The 14,477-nt window shown below is 60.3% G+C and overlaps 1 protein-coding gene across 1 annotated transcript in view; it reads left to right on the top strand.

Moving 5' to 3' along the window:
• Positions 1-587: 587 nt before the first annotated feature.
• CNTN2 (contactin 2) overlaps positions 588-14,477 on the top strand; it is a 34,954-nt gene continuing 21,064 nt past the window's right edge. Inside the window, exons 1-6 of the mRNA XM_053916161.2 lie at positions 588-786; positions 1,440-1,508; positions 9,520-9,603; positions 13,607-13,751; positions 13,871-14,046; positions 14,207-14,302. Of these exons, the coding sequence (XP_053772136.1) occupies positions 1,499-1,508; positions 9,520-9,603; positions 13,607-13,751; positions 13,871-14,046; positions 14,207-14,302 (511 nt within the window). The 5' untranslated portion in view covers positions 588-786; positions 1,440-1,498. The remainder of the gene's footprint in view (positions 787-1,439; positions 1,509-9,519; positions 9,604-13,606; positions 13,752-13,870; positions 14,047-14,206; positions 14,303-14,477) is intronic.

Below are 14,477 nucleotides of genomic sequence, written 5' to 3'. Positions count from 1 at the left end.
CAGATTTGTTAAGAGACTTCTACTACCTATTTTACAATGTCCTCTAATGTTTGGATATTTTGACAAAGAGCCGTGTTACTTTTCTCAGGGAAACAATAAAGATGAACGTGTGGGGTGGGCCACGAAGGAGCCCTTCCATCCCACTTGATCTGCACAACAAGCTGGAGATTTCTAATTTGCATCCTTTCCTCTAACACGGGATTTCTAGGGAAACAAGGAGTTTGGCTCCCTGGGTCTCCAGGGTTTGAAGAGCAAGAGCCACTTTCGGTTTCCTCTGCACCCCACCCCTCTGCAGCCCCTTCAGCTCCGGGTTGGGCTGGGGGTGGGCAGGCAGGCCAGACAGCGCCCGGGAGCTGAGCTGCCCATGCATTATGGAAGGCGGCGGGTGCTCTGGCTGCTCCCTGGTCCTTAAATGACAGCAAATGAGGTAAAGCCAGAAGGGTGGGGACGGGAAGGGGGCGGGAGGGGGGCAGAGGAAGTCATCTCCAGGGCCCCGAGCGTTGGCTGAGGACAGGAGCCAGCCAGTGAGCGGAGCCTGGGAGAGGGAGGAGCACATCTTGATGCAGAGATGCTGCAGTGGCTCCGGGCGCGCACACACACAAGCGCCCTCACCCGCCACCGCTCTCGCCACCGGCACTGCCGCCGCCGCACCCGGACAGCCGCAAGCGGCTGAGGGAACGGGGGAGGAGACATAGGCAGCCCAGGGCGCTGGTGGCCAGGCTGGCTCTGGCTCACCGCCTGGGGCAGCATCCACCTGCCCCAGTCAACACCCCTCTTTCACCCCAGGTAGGTGCCAACCAATTTTGTCTCCGGGGCACTGTTGGGGCATGGGCTCAGAGCTCTGTGTCCTTGCAAGTTGGGAGGGGCAGAGGCAGGGACAAGGGCAGGTGCAGGGGCACGAAGGGAACCCCAGCTGCAGGCTGGGGCCAGTGACTTCTCACCACTGGGACTGGAAGTGTCCTCCGCCCTGTCTACATGGGTGGCATCCTGCAGGGCCCAGCAGGCCAAGCCAGCCAGGAAGTGGCCCCCAGCTGTGTGCCCAGGAATTCAAGCTGGCTACTGGCCACTGGCTGACAGCAGCGACTGCCTTCAGAGAGGACAGTGGTTATGGGCCCTGTCCCCGGACCCCATGTCCAGGACCAGAAAGCCCTTAGGGTCAGGCCCCAGACCCTGGCCTGTCCCCATATGTCCCCAGAGGGAGTTGGGCCTGATTGCCTGGACTGGAGGCCACCCTGGGTCAGATTCTGCAGGGTGACCTCTTTGCAAAGTCTTCCTTCAGTTCCACTGAGGAGGGAATGGAGCTCAAGTTTGGGTAAGGGCCTGACCAGGAGTGGGACTTAGGGAGGAAAAACTAAGGCAAGTCATGTCCCGAAGGGTGAGTGGCTGGGACCATAGGGGCTGACATTCCTTTTCTTCCCTTCCTTCCCCCCCCCCCCCAGCCTTACCTTCTCCTCAAGTCCCTCCCTCTCATCCTCACTGGTGGGAGAGAAAGATCTGCATGAAGTTTGGTAAGGAAAGGGGCTGGGGCTGGAAGGGGGGAGGGACACCCTTTAGGGGGTCTAGAAAAAGGAGGCAACCCTCTCCCCAGCACCATGGGGCTTACATAATGGACCAGAGGTGGGGGAGGCAGCCCCAGCCAGTGTCCAGAGCTGAATCCTGTCACCTCGTCCGTCCGGGAGGGTCCCAAGGTCTGGGAAGCAAGAGAGGGGAGTGAGAAGAGACAGCCCGGGAAAGGAGAGCCCTGCCGCCACCGGACAAAGCCAGGAACCCCTCAGCCACAGGCCCCTGGGAGCCGAGCCTGTGCCCCTAGGAAAAGCTGTCAGTCAAGGTTGTTTGGAGGTTTGGGAATCCAGACAGATGGGAGCTGTGAGTACCCATGGCCCAGCCCTGGGGAAGGCTGGGGTTTCCAGCCTCCAAGGTACCTGTCCTTGACTCCCCCGCCCATGTCCAGCCTGAGTCTGGTGAGACCCTACCACCATTTCCTTTCAGCTTGACCCCTCAGGGCCACAGACTCCACCCCCGGGCCCTCTGCTCCCAGGGAGGAAGGAGCAGGATTGCCCAATATTCCAGTCTCTCGGTGCCTCCTGATCTCCTTCTGGCGCCGGCTCAGTCTCCCCTCCCAGCCCTCTGGCCAGAGTGCCCCCGTCCATTCAGCCACTTGTCCTCTCAGTTATACTCAGAGGGACCAGGGAGCCACTGGGGACCTGCAAAGGGAGGGCCACCTGTGAGAGAGGCTGATGTGACAGGCTCCTGGGGGTGGGACAGGGGGATGGGACCCAGACTCCTGGCTTTGGGAGGAGGGAGTTGGGCTCTTAGGAGAGCAGCCCTCTCCAGGGGGCCCCACCAGTTAACCCTTTCTAGCCAGGCTGCAGAGCCACTCAGGCAAGGCCTTTGTCACAAGGTCAAAGTTCTTCCTAATTTCGCGTGGAATCCAGCAGGAGTCCTCAGGCAGCACAAGGGAGGCAGGAAGTGCGGCAGATGGGGAGGGGCCTCTGAGCCCATGACATCAAAGTCACCAAGGTCCACCTGTCCTGGTGCTCCGAGTGAGCAGTGAGAAAAACACAGGGTCCGCTCTCTGTGACTCTGTCATTCCCCTCATCCTTTCCCCCACCTGGCCCCGCTCCTCCCCATACTTCCTCCCCAGTCAGATGTGCTCCTCCACCTCCAGGCCTCTCTACCTACCCCACACCGTTCCCCTAACAGCTCTCACTTCTTATGTAACTCCACCCCAGCACCTTCTCTGCCGGCAGTGTCCAGCTAGAAACACATGCGGGGTGCACCTCTGGGGACTGTGTTCGACAGGACAGCTGGGTAGTGGCACATATTGTCTCAGACACCAAACTTTCTCCCCAGGAGCAAGCACTGGGGGGTCAGGGGGGAGCCAAGGCAACCTGTCTGGCTCCAAGGCGATCAGGGAAGCAATTCATCTGGGGTGGTTTGGGGGGTGCACATCCTCCGCCCTCTCCCCAAGAAAGTCCTCAAGCCAAATGTTTGTGAGAAAGTGCATCTCAAAGACAATCTATGCCTGAGTGTAGGTGGTATTTGTATTTTTGGAGGGATTCCTAGGGCAGAACCAGGGGGGGTGAGCAAGAGGAAGAAGAACCATAGCCAAGAATATTCCAGAGAAGCAGGAGGAATTGAAATTAGACTGCAGGAGGCACTTCCTTGCCAGGAAGAGGAGCCTGAGGTGGGGCAGTCTCTCCAATGGCTCTAAGAAGCCATGGGAAACTGGGGTCCGGTCCACGGTTAGAAACCATCCTGCCTGGAAGTGCTGGCTGGGCTGGATGACCCTGTACATTGCTTCCAGGTGCAGGTTATCCGCTTTCCAACGAAACAGGCAGGGGTGTCTAGGAATCCGTAAGAAGATAGGCATCTTATTCATTCCCTGCTGCCCACCTCTCATGCTTCCGGACCACCCTAATCTAGGCTACCCCCCCCCATCCGCTAGGGTTGGCTAACCTGGAACATCTGGGCGTTTCCATGGACTCTGTGTCCTGATAATGACCACCCTGGAGTGAAGTCCTTCCTCGGGTTTAATGAGTCCTCTTGCTACAAAATGAGCCCATGTTTTCTTGTTTATCCAAAGAGGGTGCAAACAAAAGCAAAGGTGTGTGATATTCTCCCCCAAACTGGACACGTGGCACCTCAGGACAGGCGCAGACCCAAGCACACCCCAGTGTCCTTCTCATCAGATGAGCCCTCCCACATGCACACATGTGTGGGTGCGTGCACATATATGCCCACATGTGTGTGCACATGCACACACACGCGCGCACACATACAGGGCACCCATCCAGATGAAACCTGCTGAGCCTCCTCCACCCCCAGCCCACACTCCCTCAATGTCTGCCAGCTTCTCGGACCAAGAGGCTGTCCCACCCCACGTCTGGCTGAAAGCGCCCTTCATGCCGTGCAACCCGGAGGGGCAGTGCACCTGGGCCCCAGAACAGAAACTAGCCTGAAAGGAGGAGTAGGTTCAAACCCACCCCCACCAGGCTCAGCTCTGGACCAGCCAGGAAGAAACTGTCTGGGAACTGGGGGGAGTCTCCTCTCCACAGAGATGAAGGGACATGCAAAATTGCTCTGCTAATCTCTCCCTGATTTGGTTCTCCAGAACCAAATGAAAACAACGGCTCTCACTCCTGTCATCTCAGAAATGGACCTCCTCCCAACAGCCTCGCTCATTCCACCAAACCACACACACGGGGCGCAGGAAACCTAGGGTCTAGCAGCACTTTCCCCTTATCCAGCTCCTCCCAGAAGGATGCAAGGCTCTCCCTCTGTCCACTCCCCACTCAGAGGGGCTCTCCAGTGCAGCAGGGGGGGCCAGGGGCAGGAGGGCCACAGACTCCAGGCTGAAGATCAAGGGCCAGACTCCCTCAGGCCAAGGTTGAAAACTCACACAAACCCAGTTCCCCAGAGGGCGGGCAGCCAGTGCCAGGGCCCCAGGGAACCAGCTGCCAATACAAAGAGCCTGCAGAAAAAAGCTGGGTGCAGGCAGGGAGGGAGCACAGAGAGGGGTCTGAGGAGACACTCAGCTGCACAGCTGCCCTGTCCCTCACCGGGGACTAAGGAGGTCCCCGGCCCACCCAAATCTGCCCTCAAGACCCCCTCCAGCTCAGGGCACCCACCTTCCTCATCGAGGCCTCTCAACCACAGTCCTGCTCCTGCCAGCACCCACCCTGCCGGACACGCGGCCCCACAGGGCCACACAGTCCCCATCCTCCCAGAGGGCGTGGAGTGCTTCAGACCTTCCTGGAGAACAGTGACCCTGTTCCAGGTGGTAGTTCCTATTGTAGGCGAGTTCCCCTCCCCGACCAGGCCCCAGGGGCAGGAGGTGGGGTGGCTGAGGAGGAGCACCTGCTTGGCAGTGCCTCGTGTGTCCTAGACAGGTGCCCCCAGGAGGACAGACACATGGTGTCTGGATGTGGCTCTGTGTGTCCTTGGGCCCTCACCTGGGTAGTGTGCCTGCTGGGGCTTGCCGGGGCCCACTGCACCCGCGGGGCAGAAGAGGAGGAAGGCACCTGCCCGGGGAGAGTGTGGGAGTCTGTCAGTACCCTAAACCTGCGTGAGCGCAGCCTGGGGGTCGTGGCTGTGTAGAAGTAGATGCCACGCACAGCGTCTGCGGACACGTGTCTGTGTCCCCTGAGCGCTTACTATGGGCCAGAAATGGCGCTGACCTCACAGGAGTCCCTTGGGGTGGCTACACCCCTCCTCACCCCACGTTGCAGACAGGAGACCGAGGCTCAGAGACGTTGAGCAGTGAACACAGTAACTGGGGCTCTGCTGGCTCATGAGCGCCAGGGGCGTGGCTGAGAGCCCACCCTGTTCATCTGCGCTGTGCTGCAGGGTGCACGGTGCTGGAGACCTCGGGCCTCAGGCAGTGCCAGTCGTTTACAACAAATCCCTTAGTCTCTGCCCTCAATCGGACCCCGAACTCTCCCTTTTTCCACCACCACCCCTCCAAAAGCAGCCCTCGGTGCTCACATCTCCACCAGGGGTTGGGGAGAGAGATTCAGGGCCAGGAGCTGGGTATCCCAGATGAGAACATTTGGGAGGAGTCTATCTTTCGTTTTCTGACCGCTCTGTGCGGGGGCCCTGAGGCCAGCAAGCCCTGTCCTGTGCAGACTCAGCCTTTCCTCCCCCTTGTCCCCAGGCCCTTTGTTTCCTAGGCCCAGCGATTCAGCCAGCCCCCCTGGAGCCTCTGAACCCCCAAGCAGCCCGCTCCCCCATGTGTTTGTGGCTCATAGGACCAGCGCCCTGTGGTGACAGCTCATGCCCGCCTGTGCCAGCCCGTGCCTGCTCCCTGTACCAGGGCAGCTGGCCTGGGCCAGGCTTGGCTGGCTCCGGGCTCACAGGGCCAGCTCCCAGCCTGGCAGAGCTCCACTCGCTCCTGACAAAAAGGCCTCATCCATCCTGCGCATTCTAGAATGCGTTATAGGGCAGATGGTGCGAGATGACTGTCCACGTAGCTCGTGAGCACACGCTCGGTGGCACTCAGGTGGTCGGGGAACCCCGTAAAGGCAGTTTTCACCGCTGGTCCCCCAGTGATTAGCACGATGCCTGGCACACGGTCATAAATACTAGAACGAAAGTGGACCAGGGCGAGACTGGGTGCAAACTGCCTCACCTTCAGGGCAGCAGTAAGCTCCAAACTTTTACCCAGACTCCGTGTGTGCGAGTGTGTGTGTGTGTGTGTGTGTGAGTGTGTTCACACAGGCCCTGGCACACAGTGGGGCTCTGTGTGCACGTGATCGTTCTGACAGGTCCCTAGCACTCCCCCAGCCGCTTGCCCACCCCTCCCCCACATCTGTCCCTCAGGGGTGCCCAGGGCCCCTGAGCCCAGAGGTGACTGATAAAGGTCTGGGTTAAGTTGAAGTTTAGGAGAAGCAGTAGAATTAGATTATCCACAAAGTATGACAATTACTTGTAGTGAGAAAACCGATGATTCTGACCACTGTGGGGTGCAGGAGAATGATCCAGGACACAGACCTCCTTGCGGGTCCCAGAAAAACCAGGCAGGGGCTGGGTCGTCACGCCCTGTGCGGGCAGGGACACCTACACAGGCACACACGCAAAGACCAGACACACCCAAACACAGACACACAGAGACACACCCTCACATATCCACAGACAGATACACAGATACACACAGACACCGTGCACATGCATGCAGACACAATACACAGACATGCACACACATGCACACGTGTGCACGCACAGGCACACCCACCTGCTCCCATCAGGGCTGCCAGGGAGCATCGCCAGCTCCTGCCCCAGGGCCTCAGCTCCCTGGTGGTCGGTCCCTGCTCTGCCCTGGCACACTCCGGTGAGTGCCTACAGCCCGCGCTCCTCCCCACCCCGAGCTCCCGGGACTGGCAGGCACACAAAGGGCAGCAGTGAGCAAACAATGATTGGGCTCCTTCTCTGTGCCCAGCTCTGGGGTGAGCCACACCAGCACCAAGGGAGCGTTTTCAAAGTTTTGGGGGCTGTGGAACCGTTTGTGCAAAGGGAGCCCGGTAGCGAAGCCCAGGAGAGAACGCAGGTATAAGTGGGGCTGCTCCGGCTGAAGGGGACAGGTTGGAGCCACCTCCTCTCCCTGCCCGCCCCCCATGCGACCCAAAGACCACCCCAGCGGGCACTCCAGTGTCTCATGGAATGTTCAGAACAGCTCTGCAAAGCAAGTGTCGTGATCTCCTCTTTGCAGGTGAGAAAACAGGCTCCACCAGGGGAAATAAGTTGTCCAAGCTCCCAAAGCTGTTAGGAGATGAAGTCGATGTCCCCAAACCCCGTCTTCTGAGCCCACAGCCTGGGACAGCTCGCAGCCCCAGAGCCTCCCTACCAGGTGAGGCATCCAGGGCCGTACTCCCAGCTTCCCCCCTGACCGAACACCCTGGAGACCTGAGTGTGTGTGTGAGGGACAGAGTGACTATGAGACAGAAGTGTGCGTGTGAGGATGTGTGTGAGTGTGCGAGGGTGCAAGTGCGTGCATGTGAGCGTGAGTGAAGGGGAGCGTGTGTCTGAGAGTGAATGTGTTGATGGGAGAAGGAGCGTGAGGGTGTGCGAGCATGTGAGTGAGTGTGCCCGGCCAGGCAGCCAGCTGTCTGCTGAGCCCCGCTGTGGGAGTGGGGGTAGGCGTGTGACCGTGGTGTCCGCTGCTCCTGTAGGCACCGGACACAGCTGTCCTCAAACAGTGCAATGTGCCACACAAGTAACGCCTGCTATGTGCCAGGCACCAGGCCAGGCACGGGCAACACGAAAATGGAGAAGACGTAGCCTCTCCCTTTGGGGAGCTCACACCTTCTAATGAAGGCAGACTTGCCCCACAGGCAGGGCCCCGGGCAGCGCAGTCCAGGTCAGAGCTGAGTCCTGGCCGTGTGCTCACGGGCTAGTTAGCGGCCTGGGGCAGTGAGAGGTGCATGGGGACATGAGGGTGAGTGCGCCTGGCCCAGGAAGGGCACTGCAGGGGAGTGGGGTCACAGGAGCAAAGGCATAGGGATGGAGGTGTTGGGGGACGTCACAGGGGCTGAAAGTGCTGGATTTCTTGGTTCAAGTCTGGAACTGAAAGTGGCAAGGACAGGGAGGGGCAGGTGGTCACAGAGCTGCGTCCCCAGGGCCCCTTCCTAACAAAGGGGAGTGTATATGAGGCTAGAGTTGGGGCAGAGAGGGTTTAAGAGTTTGGGGACTCCCTTTCCCAGGGGACAGGGAGATGCTGAGTTCGCATTGTTTTCAGACCCTGCACCGACCTGTGGGCAGAGTCTTAGGTGATCTGCACCCAGCCTTCCCCCCTCCCTCCCACCAATCCAGGGACAGCACTCCCTGGCCCTGGGCGGCACCGCACTCTCTGGAACACAAGGCCTCAGAGCTGGAAGGGACCTTAGAGAGCACCATCCTGCAGATGAGGACACTGAGACCCAAAAGTGGCATGGGTCTTGCAGCCAGTTAGTGGGAGAGAGCCAGGGTTCCCCTACCCCCACCCTGCTCATAGGTGTCTGCAAAGCAGGCAGTCAGGGCAGAGAAGCAGAATCAGCAGCAGCTTGGAGATCTGACTCCCTATGGCGCCCAATCACTGAAAAGCATGCCCCTGGGGTGCCAGAGCTTGGAAAGCTGGCCGGACATGGGGAGCACTTCATGGGAGGCTGGCCCTGCCCTCGCTTCTAAGGATGAGGCTCCCATCTCTCAGACTGAGGCAGGAGCTCTGACCTGCTCTTGGTGGCCCCCATCCCAGGGAACAGGCTCTCCAAAGCTCCCAAGATTCAACCAAGCCTGTGCTCAGCTCTGTGCAAGAGGGAGCCTCCTCCGGGAGCTGCATTAACTCTTTCAGCACGCGGTTGGGAGCACGGCTGAAGCGGCCAAGGTCAGGGCTCCATCATGCACAGGACGTGATGCCTCACCTGGGGACCGGGGTGAGAGCCAGTGGATGACTCAGCCTGAGAGACTTAGTACAGCTCCCAGAGGGGCGTACTGCTTCCTGCAGCCCCCTCCCCGACCCAGGCAGCTGTGGGGGAGGGACAGGGAGAATGGGCCCTTACTAGAGAAAGATGTAACTAGGTCCCCAAATCCAGGCCCGGGCCCTGTTCTCTTCAGGACCCACACCAAGAGCTATTACAGGTGAGTGGGCAGGTGGTCCTTCCCTCCCAGTCCCAGGTAATCACTGCTGCACTTCCTGAGCAGCACCATGCCGGCTGTGGGAGCGGAGGGAGGGGGAGGGAGGGGGCAGGGGTATGTGACTGAGCTGGACTCCCAGGGGCACAGTAGGAGGCACTCAGCCCAGGGAAGAGCTCCCTGGTAAGAGCCAAGCCCCTTCCTCTGGGCCCTGGGGAGGATGCGTGGTCCAGTAGTTCCGGCCTCTCCCAGGCAAGACCCAGACAGCCTGGAGCTGGGAGGGGCACGCCTCAGCTCCCGGCCCTCCCCTGCCTCCTGCCTCCTGCCTCCTGCCTCCCTAGGTCCTTCTCAACCTCCTGCTGGGCTCTCCTCCCCTCCTGCTGGGCTGAGGCCCTTCTCTGCTCTCCACTTCAGCCCGGACACCCGTCATGGGGACCCCCTCCCGGAGGAAGTCACATCTGCTGCTGCTGCTGGCTGTGGCCCTTGTCTGCTGTCCAGGTAAGAGGGTTTGTCTGGTCCTGAAGCCCGGTGGGGACAGTTCTGTCATTACGTCATTGCTATTACTTTGGTGATGACCACAGACATTGCTGACTCTGCATTTCTGGGGCCATTTTCTGCCTAAAATTTCCCCACTTGTGGATCTTACCTTCCCTTTGAGGTTAGGAGAGGGAATGAGCCTTTGCCATGTTATAGATGAAAGAAGCCCAACCAGAGAGGGCAAATGGCTTGCACTGGGTCACGCAGCAATATTGTGACACAACCAGCCCAGATACCAGCATACGGCGCAACCTCCGGGATACCAGCCCGGAGTTGAAGCTCGAAGGGCGCACTGGTCGACACAGTAGCCCATAGCAGGGGGACAATTAACATCAAGAGGAGTTCAGAGAAATGTGGTACTAGCCACATTTCCAGGGTTAACAGCCACGTTGGACAGCTCAGATTACAGAATATTTCTCTTGGGTAGCGCCGCTCTAGGCAGGGACCAATACCGCAAAACCCTGGGACAGTTTCTCAGGGCAACGCTGCAGCCTGGTGGGCGGGGTTAGCGGGGACCAGGATCTGGGGAGAGGGGGCCAGAGCATGAGGTGGCCCAGGATGAAGGCAAGAGGGACCCAGCACAGGCTCTCAGGCCGGGGGTGCTACAGAGTGGGAAGAGGGGAGGAAGGCTGATAGAAGGGAGAGGAGGATGTCGAGAAGGCGGCAGTGCTGGCCTGAGAGGCTAGGGTAGCTGGACTCTGGAGAGGGTGATGCGGACCCAGCTCGTCCGACAGCTAGAGAGCGCTCGGGCTGCCTGCGCTCCATCTGAGGGGTCCTCTGGGACCACCACTTGGCCTCTCTGCCCAGCCCAGCCCAGCCCAGACCAATAGACATTTCTTTTCTCCTTAAACACCTCCCTGGGAGAAAGAGTGCCGTCCTCCACCAGACTTCTGGAGTTCTAGCCAGCTCGGGCTCCACCCCACCTGCTTCCCGCAAGGCTGCGGCCCACATGCCATGGTTCTGTCTCAGCAGGGAAAGGCTCCACCGGGCAGTGTCAGATGTTCTCATTCTGTCCTAACTGCCTCTCAGTCCTGCACTCGAGCCAGGGAGCCTGCTGGGAAATAGAAATGACCCAGAGGGTGGGAGGAGCCTCCCACCCCCACCCCCAGGGCTAGCTGCCTGTGCTGGGGCCCCCCAGGAGCTGCTGGGTCCAGGACCTGAAGGAGCAGGAGACACCTACTCTGGAGAGTACAGAGGAGAGGGGCCTGGGCCCCTTGGGGACCGCTCAGTGCTGGAACCCCATCATATGAGGCAAGGGGTGTGGTGGCCTCCAGGGTCCCTAGACCCAGAAGTACAGACAGGCCAAGGGAAAGGGGACCCGGTCTGCCAGTCACAGGGCTCCAGAGACAGGAGTGGAGCATTCTGTCACTGTCCCCCGCCCCCAGGAAGGTGCTTGGCTCCACTCTCTTTGCAGACCTGTCCTGGGGCTGCGCCCGGTGCAGGGAAAGGCCGGGAGGACTCCCCTCCACACCCACATCTCTCTCACCCCTTCCTCTGCAAGGCTCCCAAAGCCTGTATGTGGGGGGAGCAGAGTTGCCAGGACAAGAAACCAGGGAGAATTGGAGAGGCCACAGAGGAAGGACAGTGAGGAGGGGCTGGCTTTGCCTGGGAGTGAGTGTGTGTCTTCGGAGGAAGGTGTGGACAGTGTGAGCGTGTGTCTGTGGGTGTCTGTGGGGCAGATGTGAGGGGGCTGCTGCACAGAGGGGCGCTGATGAATGGGGGTGGCTGGCCCTACGGTGCGGTGCTGCGGGCCTTTCACCTCCCGCTGCAGTGCCGAATACCCATGAGGCACTTTAGGAGCTGGATTCCTCGTCCCCATCAGAGATTCTGACTCCCCGCCTCTAGGGGGAACAGAGCCTCTGCCGGCTCCAGTGGGGCTGCGGTCAGGAACCACGGCCACTGTGGCTAAGGACGCTGGTAGGGGGTGAAGCTGGCCAGGGTCCAAGTCCCTAGCCCTGCCCCTTCTTGCTGTGTGATTTGGAGAGGCTGTGAGACCTTCCCTAGTCTCAGGTCCCACACTGTTAAAGTAAGGAAGCGGCAGCCACTGCCCGTGAGGAGGGTGTGACGGGGCAAGTGAGCACCTGCGTCTCACCTGTCCTCCTCACCGTGAATCACCGGGGTGTTCAAGTTCGTGCGCACGGACCCGTGAGCCGAGTGTGCGTGTCTGTTAGACATGTGTGTGAATGTGTGTATCTGACCGCCGCGGTGGCTTAGAGGGGTCTGTGTGCAGGTATGTGTGACGTGTGTGCGCGCAGGGGAGTGGGTGCAGGTGAGAGGCGTGCGCGTGGTGTATGTGGATAGTGGGGCGAGGGCATGTACATGGCTGAGTGCGACGGAGAAAGCTTCTGCGGGAAGAAAGCCAGTCTGAAAGCATCAGTGTGCCCAGCCCACTCAGCCACCCCCACCACCCACACAGTTACTGGAAGCTGCTGTTGTGAACGGTGGTTCCCAGCAGCCGGGCTGCCTCCGCCACCCCTCCCTCCCCTCCGCTCCCCTCTCAGCAGTCCCAGCTGGGCAGGGGTCCCTACCCTCCATCACCATCATTAACTTGGGATTAAGCTGGGCTCTCGGTGCCGTCTCCAAGGCCTGGGGCGGCAGTGAAAGGCAGTGACGGGTGGTGGGGTGGGAGATGCGGGATGCTGTTTCAGGGAGCCCTGCCTCCTTCCTCATTCTGAGAGCTGCTTAACAGCTGCCCTCACTCCCGGGGGTCTGGGCTGGGCCTCAGCTGTAGCATAGGGACCAAGCCCCCACCCCTGGAACAGGGCTGACAGCTGGATGCGCAGGGAGAGGAGGCACTAATTGGTTGATGGGGATCCCACCCCCCATGACCCACGAAGGAGGACGAAGTCAGCTACACTGAGGACTAGGAGCCCATCAGGGGCTGCCCGGCTCCTGCCGACACCACAAAGGGGCAACGTGCCTGGCTGCGGGAATCAGAAACGGCGCTCATTCCCCAGAGCAGCGGGAAGGCAGGAGTGGCACGCTGCCCTGTGCACCTCGGGGCCCTGCCGGGTGAGGCCGGGCGCTGGAGAGTGAGACGCACCCACCCCAAGATGCCCACGTGCTCAGCAAATTCAGGAGACCGAGGTCTAGACCTGCGTGTGCCATAGACTCGTCCTGTGCCCCTGGCATATCATTCCCTTCTCTGGGCCTCTCTTTCTTGAATTGTCTCTCTGGAATTTTATAAAAATGCCTCCAAAGCAACCTGCACACCACCCACCCACGGCAAAGCCTTCCTTTCTCCCCCAAACCCCACCCTGTCCCACACTTGGGTCCGGCAGACATTGGGGACCACACACTTCGTGCCAGTCCCCCCTCAGACCCTGGGAAGGCCCTTCACAGTCTTTCCATGTCACAGGCAAAGGTGTTAGCTCGGAAGTTTCTAGAACAGCTGATAAGAGCCAGGGCGCTTTCTCTTTGGGACAGCCTGCGCCAGGGACGTAGATTGCCTCTTTTGGCCACTGACTTCCTGACCATCTTTCAAGGCCTGTCTCACACCCTGCAGATCGGCTTTGCAAGAGCCCCGCGCCCCACTGTCCCTGGGCAGTGTCACCCGCTCCCCCTCTGAGGTGCCCCTGCACCTTTCCATCTTGTCCTGGCCGTTTTCTGCAGCCCAGTGCGGGTGCGGGGGGGGGGGGGGGGGGGGGAACAGCAGCGCTCACCAGCCGCGTGCAGGGCAGGCAGTCGGCTGAACTGACTGGCCAGACAGGGCCCGCCCAACCTATTTAAATTCAAGTTTTGATTAATTAGAGTTAAATAAAGTTAAGAGTTTGGTTCCTCAGCTGCACCAGCCACCTTGCAAGGGTTCCACAGTAGCGTTGGTGGCCAGGGCACCATCCTGGGCAGGGCAAGAGATGGGGTCTTTCCATCATTGTGGAGAGGTCTGTTGGACAGCACTGCCCCAGAGGCCAGGCCCCAGCTGGCCCCCGGGCCCTGAGGCCTCTGGTGGTGTCCCCATCTGCAGCGTGGAGCTCAGCCCTGGGATCCCCGGCCACCTTTGGCCCTGTCTTTGAAGACCAGCCACTCAGCCTGCTATTCCCAGAGGAGTCCACAGAGGAGAAGGTGACACTGGCGTGCCGTGCCCGGGCCAGCCCTCCGGCCACCTACAGGTGAGACCCCCACAGTGGGTGCTGGGCGGCCCTGGGAAGCTGTGTCGGTTTTCTTCACATCAGCCCTGTGGCTGGGCGGCCAGGCAGCACTCAGGAGCCCCCTCCCGCCCCTGCTGCAGATGGAAGATGAATGGCACGGAGATGAAGCTGGAGCCAGCGTCCCGCCACCAGCTGGTGGGAGGCAACCTCGTCATCATGAGCCCCACCAAGGCTCAGGACGCCGGCGTCTACCAGTGCCTGGCCTCCAACCCAGTGGGCACTGTCGTCAGCAGGGAGGCTGTCCTGCGCTTCGGCTGTGAGGCCCCGTGGGGTGCCAGGATGTTCTGGCGGAGGGCGGGAGGGGGCTGGGAAGAGTGTCTGGAAAAGGCAGGTGCCTGCTTCCCATGGAGGCTGAGCCAGGGAGGGGCCCCCGCTGGGAGGATGGCGCCTGAGGGCTGCCTGGCCTTCACCTCCAGTTCTGCAGGAATTCTCCAAGGAGGAACGAGACCCAGTGAAAACCCACGAAGGCTGGGGAGTGATGCTGCCCTGTAACCCACCCGCCCACTACCCAGGTGAGTCGGGACCTGGACCCACGGTTCGACCAGGGCCCAGGAGGGGCTCTGGCCACTCAGCAGAGGAGGGATGGAATATGGGGTGGTGAGTGACTCTTGGAAGCAACTGATCCCTCGGTGTTCGACCTTAAAGAATGATTTCCTTCACGGATCTGTCATTTTCCAGCTGTGTGCC

Source organism: Desmodus rotundus, chromosome 12 (genome assembly GCF_022682495.2).
Source record: "Desmodus rotundus isolate HL8 chromosome 12, HLdesRot8A.1, whole genome shotgun sequence".
Classification (NCBI taxonomy): Eukaryota; Metazoa; Chordata; class Mammalia; order Chiroptera; family Phyllostomidae; genus Desmodus; species Desmodus rotundus.
The sequence above is the reverse complement of the archived record's forward strand: the minus strand, read 5'-3'. Positions and strand labels throughout refer to the sequence as shown.